This window comes from Orycteropus afer, unplaced genomic scaffold (assembly GCF_000298275.1).
Source record: "Orycteropus afer afer isolate SDZICR_OR568_19922 unplaced genomic scaffold, OryAfe1.0 scaffold00266, whole genome shotgun sequence".
Classification (NCBI taxonomy): Eukaryota; Metazoa; Chordata; class Mammalia; order Tubulidentata; family Orycteropodidae; genus Orycteropus; species Orycteropus afer.
The window spans coordinates 3,288,415-3,312,696 of NW_006921853.1; the positions used below are offsets into that span (position 1 = coordinate 3,288,415).

The 24,282-nt window shown below is 54.1% G+C and overlaps 3 protein-coding genes across 3 annotated transcripts; all 3 read right to left on the reverse strand.

The window, feature by feature from the left end:
* Window positions 1-899: 899 nt before the first annotated feature.
* Window positions 900-8,335, reverse strand: PPP4C (protein phosphatase 4 catalytic subunit). Its single transcript, XM_007950203.2, has 8 exons — window positions 8,238-8,335; window positions 4,345-4,396; window positions 3,360-3,410; window positions 3,049-3,150; window positions 2,211-2,384; window positions 1,997-2,123; window positions 1,114-1,303; window positions 900-1,029 (listed from the first exon to the last, which is right to left on the reverse strand). Exons 1-8 carry the CDS (start codon window positions 8,333-8,335, stop codon window positions 900-902), a joined length of 924 nt encoding a protein of 307 aa, XP_007948394.2.
* Window positions 8,336-10,724: 2,389 nt separating this feature from the next.
* ALDOA (aldolase, fructose-bisphosphate A) lies at window positions 10,725-13,569 on the reverse strand. The gene is made up of 9 exons (XM_007950200.2): window positions 13,429-13,569; window positions 13,101-13,236; window positions 12,800-13,011; window positions 12,258-12,312; window positions 11,967-12,127; window positions 11,530-11,613; window positions 11,253-11,427; window positions 10,904-11,103; window positions 10,725-10,820 (listed from the first exon to the last, which is right to left on the reverse strand). Exons 1-9 carry the CDS (start codon window positions 13,567-13,569, stop codon window positions 10,725-10,727), a joined length of 1,260 nt encoding a protein of 419 aa, XP_007948391.1.
* Window positions 13,570-16,536: 2,967 nt separating this feature from the next.
* On the reverse strand, window positions 16,537-23,788 carry LOC122150952 (keratin-associated protein 10-2). Its single transcript, XM_042782226.1, has 4 exons — window positions 23,622-23,788; window positions 22,566-22,794; window positions 22,167-22,322; window positions 16,537-16,650 (listed from the first exon to the last, which is right to left on the reverse strand). The coding sequence occupies exons 1-4, from the start codon at window positions 23,786-23,788 to the stop codon at window positions 16,537-16,539; spliced, it is 666 nt and encodes a 221-aa protein (XP_042638160.1).
* Window positions 23,789-24,282: the final 494 nt, after the last annotated feature.

The window sequence follows — 24,282 nt, forward strand, 5'->3', positions numbered from 1 at the left end:
AGGGAGGCTCTGCCTGGCCAAATGGGGCCACAGGCCAGCACCCCCACCTCCCGGGCCTCACCCTTGGGCTCGGGCATGTTCTACCCCCTTGCCCGAGTACAAGCCACCAATCTGTTCCCAGGACCAGAGTATTTTTGTTAATAAAACTTGAGAGGCACCAGTGCTCTGGAAGTTGGGCTAATGGTGTTTGGCACTGGGTGGGGCTGGGTGAGCAGAGGCCTTGTGAGGCCCAAGCCCCAATCCAGACCTGCCCCCTTCCAGCCGCCTGACCTTGTGCACATAAATCCACTGGCCTGGGCCTCAGTTTACTCTTCAAGAAAACGGGGGAACATAAACCTAACACTAGTTGTTCTGAGCAATCAATCTGTTCTAGGCACCCTCTGCCCTCCACTGTGCGCTCAGGTAGCCCTGGTGGGCAGCTCTGTTACTAGGTGGGCCCTGGAGGCTCTGCGCAAGCCCACCAGCCTAAGCCTCACCTTCCTGGAAGACAAGGGCTCTGGGGCAGTCAGAGCCCTGATCTCTATACTTGCTCATCCCCCATCAAGTCTGACATAGACCCAAAATCCGTTTTTCTTCTTTTATTAGAATTTTTTTTTTTCAGTTTTTTTTTTCAAAATTTTTATCTAAAAACAAAACAAAAAAAGAAAAAGAAAAAAAAAAAAAAACCAACAATTATTGGAAACTTCATGGTTAAAGTGGGGAAAGAGGAGAGGGGGCGTGTGGAGCTGAGGGCTCCGGCCGACCTCTCCAGAGAAGTCCTCACCCTCCTAGTGCCCTCTCAGTGGAGGGAAGGCAGAGCTGGGGACGCCCCCCCAGGCCCAGCCTCTGTCTGGGGAGAGGGCAGAGTCACAGTGGTCCGAGGGCTGGAGGGGTTGGAGGGGGGCTTGGGGCCGAAGGAGTCACAGGAAGTAGTCGGCCACAGGCTTCTTGGAGGGGATGCCCCGAGTCTCCTGGGGAGCAGCCTCAAATATGATGAAATCTTTCTGGAGATGTTCGTCCAGCTCCAAGATGGCAGCCACATTCCCACAGCTGGAAGTGGGCGTTCAGCAGTGTTTAAGGAGGGTCAGCCTAGATCCCTCGCCCCCACCAGACCGCCTGGCCCAGCCAGCTCACCGGTAGCAGTAGTTGGGTGCCGACCACACCGTCAGCACAGTCTCGTTGAAGTGCCACTTGTAACCTTCCATCACTAGCTGGTGGGCGCGGCAGATCATGTCAATGTCGTTGGCTGCATTGAACTGGGCCACCACGTCGCTCCCAAATAGGTAACCGGCCCCACGGGGGCTCACCCCCCAGCCTGTTGTATCTGAGGCAAGTAAAAATAGGGGTCGGGGAGAGGCTTATCTCAAGGGTTCTCTGGTTGCCCCTGGGTCCCTCTTATGTGAATATCCTGCCCACATCTCCCTATTAAGCAGAGGCCTGTGGAGCAAGGGCATGGGGCCTGGAGATGCCAGAGCCGATAAACTCCAAAGGAGAATTTCCCAATAGCTGAGACCACCTCACAAACAGGGGGAGAATGTAGTTTACTGGGTGAACCAGTACACATGGGAATGAAAGGAGGCATCGGTTACAATGCCAGTGGCGATTAGGGCTGTTGGGGCAAACCAGGGGGCAGGTCACCCTGTGCCGTAACAGGGTGGGCTGGGACTGGTGGGAGATCTGGCTTTATTTCCTGGCTCTGCCCCATTCTAGCTGGGGAACCCCACAGAATGAGGGATCCCCAGAGGCTATCACTCTGGAAGTGTGACCTCTGCAGAAGCTGCTGGCGGGTACTAAGGTCCCTTCACATTTACAGAGCTAACGATTTCGTCCTAAACAACCTCCTGAGCCGTGACACACATGCCCTGGCCACCTGGCCCTCACTGGCGGGTTCCAGCCAGTCCGCAGGGCTAACATAAAAGGCGACGATGATGAGGCTAGCCTGCTGTGCCTGAAACTCACCTGACCTGACCTGACTGTCCCTTCAAGGCCCCCTCAGGTGTCTTCCACCTGCCCTCACCTTCAGGGTCGGACCAGAGCAGGTCACACATGGGCCCATCATGAGGCACCTCTTGCTTCCGGTCGATTGTCCGGATCTGGTCCAGGGTCTGGATGGAGGGGGACAGGCCCCCGTGCACACAGAAGATCTACAAGGGAGAGCGAGTGGGGGGAGGGGGGACTGAGCCCCAGGGCCTCTGCCACCCCACCCCCCCCGGGGCCCGTGGCCAGCCCACCTTGCCGTCGATGATGGCCGACAGGCTGAGGTAGTCGAAGATCTCAGTGCAGTAGCGCCACACGGTCACCGAGCCATACTTGCGCAGGCACTCGTCATAGAAGCCGTAGACCTGGGTGATCTGGCGGCTCTCGTGGTTGCCCCGAATCAGGGTGATGCGGTCAGGATAGCGAACCTGGAGGAGGCCACCAAGCTGGGGCTTAGTCTAGGCTCAGTCCCTCCCTGGTAACCCAACTGTCCCTCTCCCCAGTCACCGCCCCCACACTCCCTCCCCATCACTGTTGCCCCAGGCCTGAGTCATGTATCAATCTGTTGCCAGAATCATGTTGCAACCACCCACAGGCCCCTAGGCCCTTCAGAGGATGCCAACCTGACTCCACTCCATCAACCTACAACCTACAACCTAACAACCCGTCATTCATTTATCAGATACAGACTCATTAGCAAGACATTCAGAGCCCTCTGTCATCTGGCCCCTTGTAACTTCTTTTCCCATCAGTGGATACTGAATCCAGCTGTACTCAATGACTTGCCACTCTGAACAATCCTTGCACTCTGAACAATCCGGGCCTTTTATTTCCTTCCCTGGAATGCCACCCCTGTTAATCTCATCCTCAAAAGGCCTAATCAGATGCCCCTACGTCAAGAAAGCCGCCTTTGACTACTTCCCATCCAAGTGGACTCCATCCATCTATCTGTTCCTGTGCTAGGGACACTGCAGGGTTGTGGACACCACAGCTCAGTGCTGGGTGGTGGGAGTGGGAGATGAAGGTGAAGAGAACAGCCCGCTCACAACTGAGAAGGCTGAGATGTGGGGTCCAGAAGCCAGGGGCTCCCACCTTAAGTGCCAGCAGGAGGAGGAACGTTTCGACGCTATAGAAACCACGGTCCACAAAGTCCCCCATGAAGAGGTAGTTGGTCTCAGGGACGTCGCCACCCACCTGGGGGAGGAAGAAGTTTCAGTTTCACTGGGTTCTAAGTTCAGTCTCCTGTCAAGTTGAGGCCCTTCTTTCACAAAGAACCTCATCTAACTGGAGGTCTCCCGACCCCTCTCCACTTAGTAAATCAAAGGCTCCACTCTAAATTAGAGAAGTCTTCCTCACCGCCTCCACCCCCGAGTCTCCTTGTCCGGTATTTCCCTCTTACTCACTCTGAAAAGCTCCTTGAGGTCATAGAATTGTCCATGGATGTCGCCACATACCTGGGAAGTGAGGTGGGTTGGAACTCACTCACAAAGCCCAAAAGTCTGTTTCCAGGGGGTACCCCTCAAAGCACCCATTGCTTTATAATCTTACTTGGTGTTATGGATTGAATCTGTCCCCCACAACATCCTAATGCCTGTATCTGTGGTTATAATACCATTTGAGAGTGGGTTTTGTTATGTTAATGAGGTGGGGTTAGTGTAGGGTGTCTTAAATCAATCTCTCTTGAGCCCACAGTAGAGCAGATTAAGCAAGAGTTAAGGAAGCAGAGATGGGGAAGACAGATACCACACCACATGAAGATCAAGGAAGGAGAAACAGAAGCTGAGAAGAGATAAGGCCCTTCCCCCATAGCCCAGAGAGCTCTGAAAGCCTTCCCCTACAGCCAGCACTCTGAATTCAGACTTCCAGCCTCCTCAAGTGTGGGAAAATAAATGTTTGTGAAAGCCACCACTTGTATTCTTGTCATAGCAGCACTACATAACTGAGACACTTGACTAAGCCTCCACTTCTCAGAAACAAGAGCCTACTCTCCCACCCTAAATAAGCCAGATCTGGAGTCACCCATCTTCCAACACTGAGTGCCAATGGTTCTGGGGGCAAGAGTTAGGGACACATCTCTCCAGCTAGCCTTGCAGCTCCTAGAGGACCTGGGCCCCTCTTCCTCCCACTCCCCTTAAGTTACCCAAAATAAAGTTACTAACACAGGGCCACAGAAACATGTGGAGTAGAACCACCCACCAATTAGTCCTCCTGCTCTGGCCAAGAGTATCTCCCACCAATAACAGACCCTTCCTATAACATCCACTTCTTAAAGCTGGGCACCCTTGAAGACAGAAGGGGCTTTCTGGGTCCCCAGGAACGAGAGGTGGACATAGGCAGCCTGCAAGGCTAAGGGGAATGCCTGTGTGGCTCTGGGACAGGGGTACTCACTGTGACTGGCGAGTCCACCCTCTGCACGTTGCTCTCCTCCACTAAGATCTCTCTGGAGACAGGAGAAGATCAAGGTCACCTCAGCCAGGCCAGTCCAGCCCAGTTCCTGACCTTTTTTTGAAGGGAGGGGGAGGATATGAGGTGGTACTTGAACCTCTAGGGGGCAGGAGCGAGGCCTGCGATTTCCCCAGGGGCAGGCTGAGCTGGCCCCCACTGCAACCCTTCTGTGGCATCCTGCTAACAAAAGGACCAAGTCCGAGCTTCTACTCCAGCATTCAAACCCTTCCAAGTGGGCTGTGACTTTTCCAGCCTTGACTCCCACACATCCGGCACTCACTTCCGAAAAACCGACTCCTTATCCTCTGCTCAAGCTGCTCCTCAGCCAGGAGTGCTGCCTGGAGTGCTCTGCCCTGGGCTGAGCCCTTGAAGTCACTCTCCACCAATCACAGGGACCTTCTCCCAGACTGTCCAAAGACAGGGTGGTACCCGCAGGAGGCCAATCCTCAGATGCAACGTCCAAGGGATGCACTACTTAGATTTCCTCAGTATCTACTCAGAGGCAGCCACTTTTATTCTTTCATGGCTCCTCGTGGTACAATCTACTTCTAGGTCAGGGAGCACAGGGTCAAACCACTTCATTAGTCACGGACAGCCCATCTAAACAGTGCCATGTTTCAAATGTCGTCCCTGACAACAACAGTGTCGAACACTCGTGCTCATGCCGCGTGTCAACTGTGTTAAGAGCCTTGCGTGGATGACCCCACGCAGTCGAACAATCACCCTCAAAGGCGGGAACTATGGTGATTCTCACCGCACAGATGAAGACAGAGCATCTCGGGAGGCTGCTGGGGTAGCCGCAGCAACACGGGGAGGATGGGAATCTGGGCAGCTTAGCTCCAGGATCATTTATGCGAACGTGAGGGACCCAGGCACTTGCCCAGCCCATGCTCTTTCTGCCAGGTCTTCCCCTACTGGACCATGAGCTCCCTGAGCTCAGGGAAGGGGAGGATTCACTTGACGTCCCACAGAGTCTCTGTATGACAAAGGTAGAACTGGCCTGGCTTTCTGGGAATGGAGGCGGCACTGGCAGTGGTCAGAGAAGTTGTAACAATCACCAGGGTCTCCCACCTGTACTGACTCTTGTGTCAAACGTCCTTGCACATCAAGTGCTTCTTATAATAACCTTCCAACACATTGGGGAAGGTGCTTTTCATCTTCATCTGACAGATAAAGAAACCAAGGCTCAGAGAAAAAAGCGGCAGAATCAAGGTTGGAAAGCTGCAGGGTGGCTGAATTGGAACCCACGAGGCCCAAGGCCCTGAGAATTCCTGTCGGGCCCTTCCAGACCCCAGGTCAAAACCTGAAACCCAGTGATGTCACATACAGGGCCCCAGTAGGAACAAGGCCCAGGTTCCGAGCCCAGCTCTGTCGCTTGCAGCACATCACGGGCCCTCTCTCGGCTTGCACCTTCTCCCTTTACTTCCACAACTGATAATACTACTCTCATTAAGTGCCTACACCAAGGTGTCAGGCACTGTTCCTGGAGGTGCAGAATCTCATCTGAGCCTGAAAGGCTCGAGAAGGGTGAAGTGACTCAACCAGGGTCCCCCTGCTTACAGCACTAGCACCCCTACAATTCCGAATGAAAACTGCTTGATTGAAAAGCTTCTGCTCTCTTAATATGCTAATTTTTAAATATGAGCCATTTCAGCACACACAGCAGCCCTTTGTGGCACCCAGAGTAGGAGTCTATGTACACTACGAGTAAGATGAAGCTCTTACCACCACCTGCCTCAGCCCAGGCCCCTGCTAGGTCCCTCAGAAGGCCACAGCTAGGTGCTAGAGTTCATCCTCCTACAGCCTGGGTCTGGGACAATGGTGGCCAACTCAGGCCTCAGCCTAGTACCTCTTAGCTCTTATGTCCATTCCAAGTGGGCAGGACATTCAGCCATCAGTCCATAGCTCCCTGCTGCCTCTCACAGCCCACCTCAAAGTCTAAATGCCTCTGCTTGGCCAGCAATGAGCATGGAGCAGAAAGACCTAGATCCATGACCAGCTCCACACCCCACTCCAGCTCAAAGACCTTAGGCAGAATGTCACCTTCTCTGAGGCTAGTTTCCTCCTCTGTGAAGGGGGGAAAATACTCACCCCTGCCCCATCTATTCCATGGAATGGCTGCAAGGAGTGAGAAAATAATACCAACTTCCTTCTCCGTTACTCTGAAAACGAGCATGCTACCACCACACCAATCCAGGTTCAAGGACAACTGAAAACACCTTGAGCTGGGCTGGTCAGAGAGATTTCCTTGAAGTGGCAAAACATGGAGGAGCCACAGACAGGCACTTAAACTGTCTGTGCAGGGCAGAGCCAAGGAAAGAGCCTGACAGCCACTGCTGACAGTATCAGAACCCAGCTGCTTCCTAGGTGACCTCAGCCAAGTCACTTGGCTTCTAGAATCGTGGCTTTCTCTTCGGTGAAATGGAGCAAGTAATTCCAACCTCACAGGTTGCTGTGGGGAGGAAGTGGATTGAAGTGCCTCGCCAGTACAGGACCAGGCTATTAACAGGCCTGTTGTTCAATAAACGCGCGGTGGTTAAGTGCTTGACTGCTAACTGAAACACTGGCAGTTCGATCCCAGCAGCCACTCAGAGAAAGATGTGGCCGTCTGCTTCTATAAAGATTATGGGACAGTTCTACCTTATCTTATACGGTGACTGAGGTGGAAGTGACTTGACAACAATGGCTTCACCTGTTCGATCAATCTAGAGTAACTCCACCAGCTTCTCCCACAATTCTTCAGCTTGATCGAAGTCACAGTCAATCAGTTCCTCAGAGGAGGCAGTAAGTAGTCTCCTCACACTGACCACACATCTCAGGGCCTGCAGGACTCTCATCCTGTTTAGGATGCCCTTCCTCACTGGGCCTGTCCCCACCAACCATCCAAATTATCTTAATCTTTCAAGGCCTATGGGCTCGTAGATGCTTTTCTTGATTATTTCATCCCGCATCAATTTTACCCTCTTCCAACACAGCACTAACACCTAAGGATTTCTAAACAGTCACACTGTACTCAAGTGCTACACTCAGATCATTCTAGGCACCAACTCACTGAGTCTTCATAACCGTCTTATTAAGCACTACCATTCCCACTTCACAGATGATGAAACTCTCAAAGAGCTCAAGACCACCAACACAGACAGTAAGTGGCAGAGCTTAGATTCACACCCAGAGCCCTCATATCCCGAAGCCTGTGCTTTAAATTACATCATCATCCTACATGTCCCATAGAATCTGAGCTGGGCCTTCCTCTATCTGGTGCTTAATTTATTGGCTTATCTGCAACAATTTCTTAGGCTCTCACACTGAACACAAGTTAAGTCCAATTCCACCTTGTTGCATTATGGGACACTCACAAAGAACTGGCTTCAGACTCCGTTCCTTACTTCCTCCTAACTCTCAGCGTAAGACTTCTCACCTACACACCATGGGGGCGGTGTTACTTTTAGGGGTTGTTGTTGGAATTAAAATAATTCCGTAAACCACACAGTCTTTAGCTTTTCTGTCTCCAACCTTTGACTTCGTGCACCCTCCTTACTTACTCAAGACCTGTCCCAAAGTTCAGCTCCTCCAAGAAGCCTTCTCTGTTCCCCCACATACACGGCGTTGTTTGTCTGAGTTTTCTAAATTATTTCTGTAAGTTTCTTTAACTCCACTGAGAAAAAACATCATCTGATACTTTACCCAGGTCTGTCACCCCCAACAGGCTCGTGGCTCCTGGAGGAACGAGGGGGCTATTCTGCTGCTCTTTGGGAAAACTTCCAGAATGGAGCAGGCCCCAAGTTCTCAGCTGCGCTTTCCCCAGGCCAGAATCTCTGCGCGGCAACCCCGCTCACCTGGCCTTGGCGCACAGGGCTTTGACTTCGCTCTCTTTGATGAGCTCGCAGCGCCGCAGCTGCTCGATCTGCCGGTCCAGGTCGCTGATCTCCGCCATGGCCCACCCCCCGGCGCGGGTTAGAGCCGGGGCCACCGCCCCCTCCGTACCGCACAGGGGTCTCCTGGGAAAGGCGAAGACCAGCCCACGGATCAGAGTGTCCGTGCGGGACGCGGGGGGCAACTCGGTCCCGAGGCTGGCTCGCCCCCCACCCTCGCCTCCCCTTACATCGGCCCCCGGGCCCCCGGCTTCCCACCGCCCTGGCCGCACCCCCGCTAACTCCCGTCGAACCCTGCGGGTCCCGCGCTAAGGACGGTGGCCTAGAGGGGTCTCAGATTATTACCGCCGCTGGGACTCCGATTCCGGCTCTCAGGCTGCTGCCTCCCCCTTCCCTCTGCTTTGGGCCGCCGCCACCACCGCTTCTACTTCCGGCCCCGCCGCGGAAGCAAAGGGAAGCCAGTTCCGCCGTCCGCCGGACGTGGCGTCATACACACGCCCCTACTCCCAAGCCGCGCCCTTAACCCCACCTCTCAAGCCAAGAATGGGAAGTAGCTGAAGGAACCGGATGTGGGCAACGTGCCGGCGGAAGTTACTGTGTGTTGAGCTGGCTGGCGCTGGGAGGGCACTTGGAGACCGTAATACAGCCTCCGCCTCTTTCATAGTTAGTCCCAAGACTAAGAAGCTGGCCAGGTAACTTCATGTTACATCTTTTACCTGTTTTAGGCTGCCTCCATTACTAGTCCTTGAGGGATGGCAGTTTTGTTCACTACTGCATCCTCAATACTTAGAATAATGCCTGGCATGTAGTAGGCTTACATATCTTTATTCAGTGGATCAAAGAATCCCAGGCTAAGTCACTCCCCCCAAGGAAATCTTTGCCGTGGAGGAACTCCAAAGTTAACGCTTCACCTTTCTTACACCAAACCTATGCCTTAGGCAGCGTCTCCCGACTCCCAGATGGTCCCCTAGACACCTCAGTTGTTACCTGTTCTCTGAAGGTTTTATTGAATTCAGGAAAGCCGTGTTCTTAGTACCTCCTCCTGTCACCCTTCTGCAACTATGTCGTTATAAAATTAAGACACCCCAAACTCCCCATACTGGCATTTGACGTCCTCTACTTCCCTATTTTTTGTTGGAGGTAAAGAAAGCTTTTGGTCTTTAACCAAAATCGCCACCTTTTCGGAGTCTTTTATCAAGTCCTTTTCTTCATCTTCTACTGATCTTCAATTTTTGTTTCAGATGTTTCTCAGAGAATTGAGTGAGGCTGGGTACAGAAGTGAGGCTAAACTTTGGAGGGCCACCAGGGGTGAGTTTGGTTTGAGGTGTGGACAACAGATACAAATGTGCAGAAGGACCAAGTTTTTAAACTCCTAGGAGGTTCCATGATAACTGCAGGGATTCTTTACAGAGAAGAGAAAGGTTGAGACATTTTCCTAAGAGGGGAGCTCAGGCAGGAAAGGGCCCCTGGTTGTGAATAGGTTCATTGACAGTTGCAGAGACCTGGTGGTGGTACTATACCGCAGTCTTGCCTGATCCAGGAAGGGTTCCAGGAATGACGTTTGGCCCTGACTTCATGGACTGCAGCAGCTAGAGGTTCAGCTCTTAACCCACAATTTGCACCTGGGTATATTCTCCATTGTTGAGGATTCTAAATTCCTCAAGAGTTCTACAGCCCCAAGACTTAGAAGCTGATTCTAATCCCATCTCCTGTTAAGATGGGGAACCGAGGAGCTTAAGGGGATATGATAAGGGGATATGAATTAATAACCTGTTTCTACCAAGAAACAGTACCATCTCAGAATCTGACAGCCCTAAACAGGGATTGGGAATAACGAAATCTACTCATACAGTGCACTTACTACGTTGCGTGGCTCCTAACACTCAGGAAATGTCGACTTTTATCGATAGCTGTTTTTGTCAGACAGGCCTTCTGCACCTGTGAGATGGAGTCTGTGGCCTCCTGAGACTTCAACAATACACATAACCTCCTCAACTGTGAGCCCTATCAGGTGCTGCTGGTGGAAGGGGTGGATGGAGCATGCAGTGGTTCAAAGAAAATTTCAGGAGCTCTCCACCTTCCTCAGAAGCCTGGGTAAATACAAAAGCAGTGCCTGAAGGTCCTTCCCAACCCCTTCACCTCTTTCCTGCCCAAGAAAAATAATAAAACAAATTTTCTTTCTTCTGGGCTCTGCCACTTTCCCAGGCCCTCCCCTCCCCAACACAACAGACACAGGACAACTGACTCCCCCTTAAATAGTTGTTTATTGGCAGTGGGCTGGCAAGGGTGGAGTTAGCATATACAGACAACACCACGCACCAATGTCACCAGGGCAGCAAGAGTGATAGGAAAGAACGCGTTGTAGCCCCGGGGGAGGCCCGCCCTCTGGAGTGAGTATGGGAGGAGGTGGGGGCCTGGATTGTCGAGGGGGCAGCCTTGGAACACCTCCATTTAGTAGGCATGGTTAGAGATGAAGAGGGACTCGCTGGCTGCAGCCCCGGCGTGACCGCTTGGGGTATACTTTCCTTGGCAGGCTTGGCTGTTGGCCTAAGCGGGGAGAGGAGCTGGAGTGAGAAGAGCCCTCCTCAGATCCGCCCCCTGCCCAGCACCCTCCTGCCCCACTTCCTTACCAGGGCTCGCTTGATATACTCTTCCTGGGCCGCCTTCATGTTCTCCTTCTTCCCACCCCAGGTCTTGAGGGCAGAGGCCTGCAGGGCTCGGCCATAGGAGAAGGTCAGGGCCCATGGCTTCAGCAGGGGGCACTTGTTGATGGCGTTGAGGTTGATGGACGCTTCCTCTTCACTCTGGCCTCCAGACAGGAAGGTGATCCCTGCAGAACAAGTGAGACGGAGCAGTGGGGCTACAGCCAGAGACCCAGATGACGTGGTAGGGGCCTCTAGAAGCGGCTCTGGAAATCAGACCAAATGGGCTTAAGAGTCATCTACCTCCCAGTGGCCAAGATGAGGGTGCAGGCCTCACCTGTAACAGCGGGGGGCACTGTGCGGCGCAGTGCTGTAACAGTTGCCATGGCAATCTCCTCGTGAGAATACTTGTGTGTGCAGGCGTGGCCTGGGGTTACCATATTGGGCTTCAGCAACGTGCCTTCCAGGTAGATGTGGTGGTCGCTCAGAGCCTTGTAGACAGCAGCCAGCACCTGGAGCAGGGAGGGACCAAAGTGGGGTGGGGTGAGGTACAGGGATCAGACCCAGAGTGCTCAGCCCAGCCGCCCAGGCCGGCAGGCAGGCAACCAACCTACCTTCTCAGTTACATACTGACAGTGCTTCAGGTCATGGTCCCCATCCGGGAGGATCTCGGGCTCCACAATGGGCACAATGCCATTCTGTGGGTGAGGGACAGGGCAGCTGTGAGGCCTCTTAACCCGCACCACCACCAGCCAAGATTTTATCTCCATGACGACAGGGACTCATGGCTTCAGAGCCCTCAGCAGATTACAGGGGACAGGCGCCTCCTCCAGATCCACCCTCACAATCCCCACTTCGCTCCTCTGCCTCCCAGAGCCTTTTTGAGTGTCCTCAGCAAGGCCAGGCCTGGTGCCCAGTTATGCCTGTTGAGTATCAGGAACAGCTGCCATGAGGGAGGGAGGCAGGCATCCTGGCAGATGGGTGGCAGGCTAGCTGACACTCTGGAACTAAAGAAGGTGGGAGGCGGACTGTTGGGGACCTGCAGGCCCACCTGTTGGCAGATGCTGGCATAACGGGCCAAGACATTGGCATTTTCCATGATGGCGAGGGCTGAGGGGGTACGATCCCCAATCTTCAGCACACAGCGCCACTTGGCAAAGTCAGCCCCATCCTTCTTGTACTGGGCACAGCGCTCAGACAGCCCATCCAGCCCTGAAAAGGAGACAGAGGGCTTGGAGAATGGTGGGGAGGGCCTGAGGCTTTCACACTCACCCTCAGCACCCAACATGAGCACCAACCTGGGCAGACTGAGTCAGCAGGGTGGGGGCCAAACAGTTCTCACCTTGGGTGGTGGTCTCGCCGTTAGTCCCTGCCAGGGGTACCACGCCCTTGTCTACCTGTTGGGGTGGGGGGACAGGAGAAGTGATCTCTAGTACCCTTTACCCCTCTGCAGCCCCAATCTGCCCCAACCTTAGCTGATTTCTCAAGTCACAGCTCACGGTTTACAAATGTTTTCACTTAGTTACGGTATCTGATCCTGGGAGGGGGATACATGGGGACGTAATCTGACAGAAGGTATCAACTGAATTGGGTGTCAGGAGGCGTAGGCCTGTCGGTTACTAACTGTGGGCGAAACACTGTGACAATCCTAAGCCTATGGTTTGTCACCTGCAATATAGGGACAATACCTCCTTCTTAGAACCGAGAAGATTAAGAATGCCAACCAGGTAACCTGTTTTTCTTCCGCGTTCCTGGAAGATGTGGGCAGACTCCACCCCAGCTGCCAAGTTTCTGAGCCAATGTTCTGGCTCCCACACTATTACTCTGGACTGTTTTCCCCCAGATCTGTCCCAAATCTCACATTCTGAGGCTCAGCTCCCTCACCTTGATGCCCACGACACCGCCCTTGGATTTGATAACTTGGGGAAAGGGACGCCCGTCATCGGCCTTCTGGTAGAGCGTCTCATGGAAGAGGATGACGCCCCCAATGCAAGGGTTCACGCGGTCGTCGGCGGTCAGCAACAGCTGACGGTAGAAGCGCCGGTTCTCCTCGGTGTTCTCAGTACCAATGGACTGCAGCCGCTTGGCAATGCTTCCTGGAGAGGAGTGTCACATGGGAATGAGAGAATCAGCGTGCCACCTGCGGCCCTGGGCCCTCCTCCCCAGCTCTGAGCCCTGCCCGCACCGGTGGACTCATCTGCAGCCAGGATGCCTTTGCCCGGAGCCACGATGCGATGAGCGATGTCAGACAGCTCCTTCTTCTGCTCCGGGGTCAGTGCTGGGTGTGTGTGGGGCATGGTGCTGGTGGCGGTGGCACGGTCCTGAGCAGAGACATGGGGGAGGACTGGTTAGCTGGGCCTTCCCATAGTCTCCCAACCAGCAGGGGCCCCTGCCTGGAGGTCAGGGCAAATGTTCCCTACACCCTCTGCCCCATATCAGGCTAGTCCTGAGCCACTTCCTGTCCCCAGCTCTCCCGATACCCAGCTTCCCTATACTAGGCCTGCCTCGTGTACCTTTCCTAACTCTGTTTGTTGCTGGGTGTTGCCCAGCTGAGGGTGGGGTTGTGCACTGCTGTCTGGGGTAAAGGAAAAGGCCAGAGCCAATGACAGTTGGGTCATGTAGAAGCTGGACCCTTCTGGCTTGCACCTTGCCATGGGGTCACCTTGCCTAGAAGCAAAACCAAACCGGAGTATTTTAGAATTCAGAGGTCAGGCCCAGGGCAGGTCCAACCCCCTCACCCGAAAGGGTCCAGGGGAAGGAAAGGTCTGTGCTCAAAGCCACACAACACAAGGGCCAGATCTGAGATTAGAACCGGATCTTCTGACGGATCTTCTGACTGCCTCAGGCCCTGTTCTCTTCCAATCCACCCTAACTCCCAGGACTGGCCGAGGCTCCCATGCCTCAAGGACATTCCAAGGTCAAGCTCCGCCCCCCCCCCTCAGTTTAGGGGTGTTAAGGGTGTTAGCCAAAGAGTATAAGGACAGTCAGGCCCAGGCAAGGGCAGCAGAGCCAGCCAGGCCTGAGGCGGTGGAAAGGGTATGGTTCATTGGTCTCACTGCTCATACTGGAAAAACAACGTGGAGGGCAGGCAAGCACCCCACCCCTTCCCTCGAAAAATACCAGTCTGCTTTCGGGGCTGCAGCCATTCCATACTCAGAATCAAAGTCACCCGATAAGGAAAGACGGATAAAGTATTAACGAATAAGCAGGCATTTCCCCTCATCGCCAGGGGAACCCCTTCTCCCAGGAAGGGAACGAACCCTCTTTGTGGGTGCCCAGAGGGGGCACATAGGGCGGCCCCCAGCCCTCGCTGTTTCTTGGGATCTGTGCAGAAGCAAAAGCGCCATAATCTCTTGCACCTGGGGTGCGTGCAAGAGAGGAGAGCAACGGCCCTCCACCTCGTCCCGCTTCCTCCTCCGCCATGACTCAGCGCGCGAAGCCGCAGCACTGCGCAGCAAACCCACAGAGCAGGGGCTGGGGAGGGCTGGGGGAGTCTGGGCTGGGAGGAGAGTGTGTGTGTGTGTGTGTTTGTGTGTGTGTGGTGGAGGAGACACTGGGGGGGAGGGCTCCGAACCGACGCCCACCCCGCCACTGTCCCTAGGACCCGTTCCCACCGTCCCAGGTCTGACCCTAGCACATGGCCAGAGGCGCTCACCTGGCACAGGACAGGGGCGGGCTTGCGGTCTGCGGCGGCTGAGGGCGGCGGGTGGACTGCGAGAGCGAACTCAGCAGTCGTCACCAACACCCGGATTCTACTGTGCGTTCCAAGCGGAACACGGTCTTTTCAGCTCCCGAGTGGGCGGTGCCGGGGGCGGGCAGTAGGGAGGAGGTACCAAACCCTTTAAAGACACCGCGCCACCCTCCGCCAGGGTTTTTCCTTTACAGGGGGCGCCCCTGTGTCCAATTGCTGGCGTGGAGCTCTGGCAGGGCCCGCCGCAAAAGGCGAAGCCCAGAGATAGGGCTGGGCGGGTCCAAAGTGGCGAGAACACGATCCCTTCCCAACCCCCTCGGACGTGACTTGAGCCACATCCTGCGGGTCGCCAAGGCCCTCCCCTCCCTCCTTCCCCCTGCCTGGCGCGCTCTGGGGCGCCGTGACTCAGCCAGACTTGGGCACTGGAAGAGGTGGGAGCAAGCGCGTGGAAGAACCAGGAAAGATGAAGGCTCAGCTTCTTCCAGGCCAGCCTAGCGGCCAGGCAGCACTAACTTCCAGCCTGCGTTTAGGCAGCGTGTGTCACATTGTAACGGAATAGGGAAGTCCAACCGTGGGCTCCCTGCTCAAGGCCCGGGGCCGCCCCCTTGGGTGTCACTAATCCAACCATTAAAAAGTCCGTGCCAGGTGTCGGCCGTGGCGCGCGACCCCGCCCCAGGCGTCCGGATCCCGGAAGGGCAGCTGTGCCCGCGCACGCGCTCTCCACCGGTGCGGACAGGCTTGAGCTCCGGCAGCCACGGACAAACTACGGATATTGCGTGCGGCTACTGCCCGGCTGTGGCCCGACCCGAGCAAGGCTAATGACTGAAACGTGTTCCTTGGACCTGACTGCTTTTTCCAAAATAAAATCCTTCCCCGAGCTGGTACTGCCAGATAATGCCAGGTTTCCTATTCCCGCCAACCAGGCCTCCCCCTTCCCATCCAGACCACCCCCGCCCAACCCCACCCTCAGCTGTGTCCAGCCGGCGGCCCACCTGCGAGGAGGCTGGAGGCGCCGGCAGAGCCTGGTCGACAGCGAGTGCGCCAGGCTGCGCTGGAGCTGGGTTATAAGGCCGCTCCGGCTCTTTTCCCTCCCCCAACGTCCCGACCTTCTCCGGTGACCCCTGCCCTTTTCCCGCCACAGATCCGCTGGCAGGGACCTATATTTAGGGAAACCTGACGCCCCTGACATTCACGCCAGCTTAGGGCCCAAAGTAGGAGCAAGGAGAGGGGGAAGGGGGAAGAAAGCCGAAGACCTGCCCTTTGGGGGGGGGGGAGTGGGGAAGGGCTCTCTGGCCACTCACCAGCACTTCAGAGGAAATTTCTTCCTTGGAGATCCAGACTGAGGCCCTCGGTTGGCAAGGACAATACCCCCCTGGGCAGGGATCTCAGGTGAGGGCACTCAGAAGGGTGGCTCTCCCCACCTCCCTCCTGGTGGCCCCTACGAGGAGCCCCTCCTCCCCTGCCTCTAAACCTTGATGGTGGCTGTTGTGATTGTCTGGAGACTATTTCTTAGAGGAGGCGGGCACTACAATTGTTCCCCCAAATATTGGAGTCCAGGGGCAGATGTGGCGGGAGCACCCCTACCACCTGATACTCCAGGTCCAAGTTCCTCCCATAATGCTGCCCGTGGTGGCCACTGTTTCCCGAGCTCACCTTCAAACATTTATCGTGTACTTGGAGAGGCGAGGAAGGGCACTAACCCCTCTCTGTTCCGGCGCTCCAAAGGGGCTGCAGCCCAGCTGGCCAAGGGCCCTCTGAGTCCTGCCCTGCAGGGAGCCGGGCCCTCCACTGCTGCTTCACAGGCCAGTGAGGTGACCAGGCCATCTGTGGTCCCAGTGGCCTGGAGAACAGTGTCCTGAGGCCCCCTAGGAAGGAGGGTCCGTGGGCCCTGGGGGCTGGCCGCTCCCCAAAGGACAGGGACCCCGGGTCCTCATCGGAGCTTGATCTCAAAGCAGAGGCAGTTGAGGCTCTGGCAGTCGGGAATCTGGCAGGCGCAGGCACAGTCGCAGAGTGGGCAGCAGTGGGGACAGCGAGGGACCCAGCCCTAAGAGAGGAGAGAGGGGTGAGGGAGGTGGGCAGCAGGGAGGTGGCCAGAGCCTACGGCCATTTCCCCGTGCAAGGGAAAAGACAGGTACTTGCCCAGTGGAACAGAAGGTACCATTGCTTTGAGAACACAGTAATTCCCTGAGCTGTTGAGAAATCAATAAGGCCATGTTCTGAACTAAGTGCAGGAACTGGAAGAAATTATTCATAAAGGTTCTCTCCTTCCTCCCATTTTATAAATGAAGAAACCCAAGGCCAGAGACTTGGGTCCCACACTGAAATCTGGGTGCCCCATTGTCCAGCTCTGGTAACATAGTACCTAAGGCATGTGAAGGCTAACCAGAAGGTTGGTGGTTCAAACCCCCAGCTTACTCTACGCAATGAAGGCTGAGCAATCTCATTCGGTAAAAACTGACCACCTCGGAAACCTGAAGGGGGTCACTATGTGTCAGGATTACCCTGATGGCAGTGAGTTTGAATTTTGGAATGTCCAGCTCAAAGATGGTTTAGTACATCCTCATGGCCTCTCAACAACAGCAGCAAAAAACAGACTCACTGCCATGGAGTCGTATCCGACTCCTAGTGACCCCTCCTTGGGTTTCCGAGGCGGTATCACCACGAAAGTAGATTGCCCAGTCTTGATTCCTCTGTCACCAAGCAATTCAGAGTTAACAGACATGGAGATTTTCCTTCCAGCTTTCTGTTTCTTTCCACCAAGAAGACACCCTAATAGGTTTCTAGAATTCTTCTCTGGCATGCGAACAAAATGCAGGATCTCATTTCATTGTCTCAGCCAGCCAGTTAAGAAACATTTTTGAGCTCTCCTCTGTGCAAGGCATGGATTGCATTCACGAATGACTGCAACAATCTTTTTCGGTTTCTTTTGAAAACAGTCATTTTCATATAAAAAAATTTTAATTTAAAAAGTGTTTGGAGAGTTTCTTATGGTTGAGGACAGTAATTGGGGGCCTTAAAACCAGATGTGCATGAACTGTTGAATGTTAAACAAGTTTGCTACGTAAATTTGCACCCAGAGCACAATTACAAAAAAAAAAAAAATGCTCTCTCTTTCAATGATCAGAACCCTGAAGTAGGTCTTCTTACCAAAGAGGAAATAAAGGCCCGGAGAGGGAAACAACCTGACCAAAAGAGTATGACTAAGCAATGGAGCTGGGATGGACCGGCTCTGCCTGCTCCCAGTCCTGTGATGGCCCTTGATCCCCCTACAGCCCCACTCCCAGACTCCTGTGACCAAGCACATCAGCTTCTTCCTGGGTTTACGAGGGCGGAGGCAGTTCATCTCATTCTCACGGGGACTCATGCCCTGCAGGTCTAGGAGCTACGGGTACCTGCTGAATGCACGGATGGAGCAAAGAAAGAAGAGGGCTTTCTCAGTTCCCAGGAGAAACCGAAGGTCTCCTGGGGCCTGAGAACAGCATGTTCTTAGAGACAGGAAGAACTGGCCCAACCCAGCCCACTCCTCTCCTGCCCTGAGACAGGGATGATCTGTGGCTGCTTTGGGCATGGACAGGTGTCAGGCCAAGTGGCTGGACGTAGACACACCCAGGATGGCTGTGTGACAGAAGGCTGGCTCCTTGAGGCCAGAGGCAGAGCTGATACTGGGCACAGCTGTACAGCTCAATCAGAAACCAGGCCAAGCAAGCCAGGAATAGGGAAATGACCTTTGGAATGGCTGAGGTTTTGGGGTACAGTGTCAGATGCCTAGAGAGATCAGGTATCACTAGGGGCTCCAGTGAGGGACGGGGATCGGCCATCTACAAGAAGCAGAGTCTCAACCGGGCTGGTGGCCCCATCAGAGTGGCTTCTCCCAGCAGAGGCTGGGAGGGTCAGGGTGGCGGGGGCAGAGCAGCAGCTTCCTTGTGTGGGATGAGGCTGTGCTTCGGAGTATCTCTGCGGAGGCACAGTCGGGATGAGATTGTGGCTGTGCTGGTTTCGGGAGGCCCACACCGTCGTTCTGTGCGCGTCGGGGTGGCTGGGAGAAGCTGTGCTGCCCTCATCTATTGGCTCTGGCCCCTGGAAGCATTTCGATCTCATCATAAATGACTGGCTAATGGTTTCTTGACTCAAAGCAAGCAGCCATGTGGCTTCGCTGCAAGGAATCTGCTGTTTGAGTGCCTTAAACGAGGGTTCCACAAGCCTGTCTGCCTTCGTTTCTCCAGGCTCTGCATTTTAACAGGTCCGGGAATCCTTCATGGGGGTTTTGTGAGGGCCAGCCATCATCCTACGGGTTAGAACTCAGGCCCTGCAGTTGGTCAGGTCTGGGTTTGAATCTCAGCTTGGCTAATTTGTGTTTTTGAAGCTCAGTTGCCTCTAAAACAAACATAACACGCACTTCATATGGTCGCTGAGGGAAATCAGTGGAAGAACTAAGAACACCTGGTCCACAAATACCAATAAAAGAGTTGTTCTTGTTATCACAGCTCCATTTTCCTTCAGCAATTCTTCACCCTGCTGTTCCTCAGAAGCACCTGAGGAGACTCCAACTGTAGTCCCATCCCAGACCTACCGAGTGGGGGGCCTGGATTTCCTTTGAAGCCCCGTATCTGCTTCTGACCACATCATTCCTCACATTCTATAAGAATTACCCTTTCTGACCTGCTTTGCTGGTCTGATAGAGTCTGGTGGAACCCCTGAGACTATGGCCCCTAGCTGCCCTTCAGGTCTGGAACTGAACGCACTTCTATGGCTTCCAGCCAAACAAAAGACCGGCATATGAGGTGAACATTTACATTAGGTAGATACACTCCTTGGAGAGAACAATCATGGGAGAATAGAAGGGCTGTGCATACACAGGGAGACAGCTCGGGGGGCAGACTCCTCATGGGACGAAAGGACACAGGGAAGAGGTGGCTATGGGGAGGAAGTGGGAGGAGAGGTGTGGCATTGTGGGAGATTACAGTCAATACCATGAGACAAAGTGTATGTGAATTGCTGTATGGAAGATGAATTTGCTCTGTAAACTTTCACTCAAATGACAGTAAAATTTGGGGGGTCACCCTTTCTGCCTTCACCAAGTGTGAGCCTCGTGAGGGCTGAGGACTGGTCTACCCTGCCAGCACGGTGCCCCGGCAGGGACTCCCTGAATCTTTGGTAAGGGAGTAAAGAAGTGAACAAATGAACTGGATCTTCTCAACATGCTGCGAAAGGAGAGCGAGAGAAATCTGTGTTTGTGCCCTGATGGCCTGGCTGCACCACCTCAGGGAGTCATCAAGCCTCTGTAAGCCTCAGTTTCTACACCTGGACAATGGGCCAGAGCTTTTTCAGCCCTGAAACAATTCTGTAAGTCTGTGGTTATCACTATAAGGAAACTGAGGAACAGAGAACTTTAAATGTACTTTATGGAAAGGCAGGTGAAGACTGAGAATGACCGTGTCCCAGCCTCCATTGTTCTAGATTTTCATCTTGGCTCTAGCAGAAGTCAAACAAGGATCAGGCCCTGAGGCCTTCAGCTCTGCAGAGGAAGGTGGGCGGGGCCACTCACCCTCACACCCAACAAGGAGGAGTTGGACTCTGACTGTTCACTTCCTGTGGGCAGAAGGAGAAGGGAGTCCCTCCAGGGCAGGGCGCCAGAGACCATTTTCTGATTGAGGATTTCCTCTAAGATACAAGTTTTTAGGGACCCAGGGTCTTTTCCATTTCCCCTTGAGCCCCAGCTCCCAGCTATGCCTGAGAAAGCAAAAGGAGGCTATCTGAAAGAGGAAAGCTCCTTGCCCCATAATTTCTTTGGAAACTCAAAGCATCTCCCGGGAGTTGCACCAACTCCAGTTGGCCCAGGTTATGAACCTGCTGGGGCTTTGTCTTTGCACTTCACTCTTCTGTCCTGGGCCTTCAAGGTCACTGCTCCAGAGGGTATGAGCTTTGCTATCTAAATCTCTGAGCCCAAAATAATCACTACCTAGGAAGGTGGTTCATGACAGTGAAGATCTCTACACCCACAAATGCAAAAATGGCCTCTCTGCTGCGAGCCAGGCTTATCCCAGAAGATTCCATTCCGATGAACGCTATGGAGCAGTTTGCCAAGTAAGGCTTCACTGTGTAACACTGGAGAAGTACATGAATTCTCTAGGCCAGTTTAATCCTCAGCAAAGGAGGGACAATCTGCTTCAGTAAAGATTATGGCCACAGAAACGCTACTGCTGTTACCCAGGGTCAGTCAGACCAAATAGCCTTATAAAGTTTATAGCAGACAGTTTATAAAGTGATTTGCACTTTCTTTGTATTTCTATCATGCATACTTTGTAAACAATGCCTTTTTATAATCAGAAAAGAAATAAAGATAGGTTATTTAAAATACCCAGCTCTCAGGGTTGTTGGGGAAATGATGATGTCTATGAAGAGTTTGGGAGCTCTGGTGGCGCAGTGCCTAAGGCACTTGACTGCTAACCAAAGGCTGGCGGTTCAAACCCACCAGCTACTCCTTGGAAGGAAGGTTGGTCAATCTACTTTCCTAGTGATACTGCCTCGGAAACCCAAGGAGGGGTCGCTATGAGTCGGGGCCGACTCGACGGCAAATAACAACAACAACAACAACTGCCTCGGAAACCCAAGGAGGGGTCGCTATGAGTCGGGGCCGACTCGACGGCAAATAACAACAACAACAACAACTGCCTCGGAAACCCAAGGAGGGGTTGCTGTGAGTCAGGTCCGAGTTAATGGCACATAACAACTCAACAACAACAACACAAAGCATTTGGCACAGTGTTTGGAACACAGTATTCACTTAATGAACAGAAGCAGCTCTGTAATGGGCCCTGCTTTTCCTGTTAGCTACCAAGCCATGGTATTTTCAATCACCTTATATGCATATGAAACCTGGACAGTGAATAAGGAAGACTGAAGAAGAAAAGAAGAGTTGATGCCTTTGAGTTGTGGTGTTGGCGAAAAATACTGCAAGTAGCATGGACTGCCAGAAGAACGAATAAATCTGTCCTGGAAGAAGTGCAGCCAGAATGGAAGCGAGAATGGCCAGACTTTGTCTCACCTACTTGGGTCATGTTGTCAGAAGGGACCAGTCCCTAGAGAAGGGTACATGTTTGGTAAAGTCGAGGGTCTGCAAAAAAGAGAAAGACCTTCAACAGGATGGAGAGATGCAGTGACTGCAACCGTGGGCTGAGATACACCAACGGTTGAGAGGCTGGTGCAGGGCATGGTGGGGTTTCATTCTGCTGTGCACAGGGTCACTGAGCCGGAGGCACCGCCACAGCACCTGACAACAACCATTTTCAGAAATGCTGATTCTGTGTCATACGCTTTAGGTACACCACCTTTCTCCAGCTGTCACCCTACTTTCTTTTCTTCACGTCTCCTTCTTTCATCGTCATATGTTACCCAGTATGCTGTGTTACATTGTCTTGAGCTGTCTCCTGACCCAGTACTTAGAACTGTGCCCGGCCTAAAGTAGGTGCTCAGTAATCAGTGTTGTTGAATGAATAAATGAACATAGAGATAGTACCCCGATCAGAGGCTCAGTGGGTCAGGGGTAGGAATGGCACTCACGGCTTCGCTGGGCGGGGGGCAGCAGGCATCCAAGCAGAGGGCTGGGCTAGGCAGAGGGAAGTCGCAGGCTTCGGCACAGGTCCAGCAGCAGTCTTGGGGCCCGGAGGCACCTGATTTCCTGCAGGGGGAGCTGCAGTCTGGGCAGCAGCCCTGAGCCTAGAAGATGGGAGGACTCAGGATCTGGGCCAGGAGCCAGGTAGGGACAGCCAAGACTCTTGGCTTTTGGGAGAGGGGCAGGAGATTTGGCAAGGGATGGAGAGGAGAGATTCTTTGGTCCCAGGAAAGGGACAGATGTAATGTCTAAATGGCAAAGGTGTTTCAGGGTAAGAGCCTGGGGACGGTGGGACAGGGTCTCTCTTTCCCACAGAAACCCCCTTTATGCCCGCCCAGGCCTCTCACCAACAGGAAGTGCCTAATCAGAAGCACTAGGCCCAGCAGGAACAAATAGATGGCCACGGAGATGAAGACGATGGCGGGGATGGGGAGCGGCAGGGAAGGGCTGCTGACTGGAGCCGGGGTTGGATTCCACGGGCTAGAGGAGGCCTGGGTGAGCACAGGAGGAAGGGGTGACAAGGAGGCGGGGAGGGGCTGCAGGAACACAGGGATGCCAGGAGGTACACGAAGGTGGCTAGGAGAAGGGGAGGAACAAGCACCAGATGGCGGGGAGAGAGTCAGTAGGACCGTGTCCTGACTCTCCATCTTGTCCCCTGCACCTGCCTTTTTCCCGGTGTCATCCCTAGTCCAGCACCATCAGGGTCACTCCAGACTTGTCTGCGACTTGCTTTTTTTCCTTTCAGAATCTCTCTCCACTCTCTTGTGTCTAACTCTATTGCCACTACCTCAGTCCATATCCCAGGCCCCTATTAAGATCAGCAGTTCTAATCCACCAGCCAGTCTGAGGGAGAAAGATGTGACGACCTGCTTGCATATAGATTACAGCTTTGGAGACCCCCTGGGGCAGCTCTACTGTGTGGCTGAGTGGAAATCAACTCAACAGCAATGAGTTTGGTTTTGGAACTGTCTTTCCACCTGCAGTTGCAACCCTCTTCGGGCCAACTGTCCTTGGGTATTCCTCCGTTCCTTACAACCCATCAAAGGCTGCTATGGAATCAGTCTAAACTTTGTGTTTAAATAACAAAACTCTAACTAGCCCCGCCTACCTCTTTCCCTCCCCCCCCACCCCGCCGCCTCCCAGACACTCTGACATGCTACGCAAACGCAACCGCAACCACTGCGGTGGAGTCGGACCCACAGCGACCCCTCCTGGGGTTTCCGAGGCTGCATCACTGTGGAAGTAGACTGCCCAACCTTCCTTCCGAGGCTGAAGTGCTACGGTTCCCTAAATACTCCCTCCTCTCTCACTCTCCAAGCCTCTGCCCCTGCTGCCCTCTCTCCCCGGAACTGCTCTTCTCCTTTGATTGACTGGCAAAGTATCCCTCCTCGTTTTGTCTGCACCGGTTGGTACCCTCCCCTCCCAGGGCCTCGACCTCGCTCTCACAGCTCTTGTTTAGAACTACGTCGGGTCTACGTCGGTTAAAGAGCTCCCTCCCCAGTCCAGGGGCTCCAAGGCTGGCAAAGGCGCTAAAGGGCCGCACCAGGAATGGGCCGGGACTCACGTCCATGGGGCAAGGCAGCAACCGTCAGTCCGGAAGCTGCAAGGAAAAAAGACCCTGGGTCTCAGAGGCTGGGTGGAGCTCTGAACCGGAGCCCACTCTCCTCCCATTTGCCGTTTGGGGCACGTGAGCTCAGGGATGGCCCCTGGCCCAGACCCTGGGCGTCCAGGTCTAGGGATTCGCGGGCGGAGCCTCCCTGCACGCTCCAGGCCTGCCCGAGCCACACCCCTCCGTTGTCTCCACACCCTGGGCTCCCTCGGGTCAAACCATCCCCATCACCTGCATCCTTGGGGCGCCGTTAGTCCACAAATTCCGCGTCGCTGTCCGTATAGCGGGCCGAGGCGGCGACGCCACCCAGAAACCATCCACTGCTTCTTGGCATTGCCATGGGAACCAGGGCGCCTCTCCTACGGCGGCTGCCGGGACCCATAACTCCTCCACCCACCGCGTTTCTCCGGCTCGCTTTTCCGTGGCCACCACCTCTTCCTAGGTTTTCCCTCTGC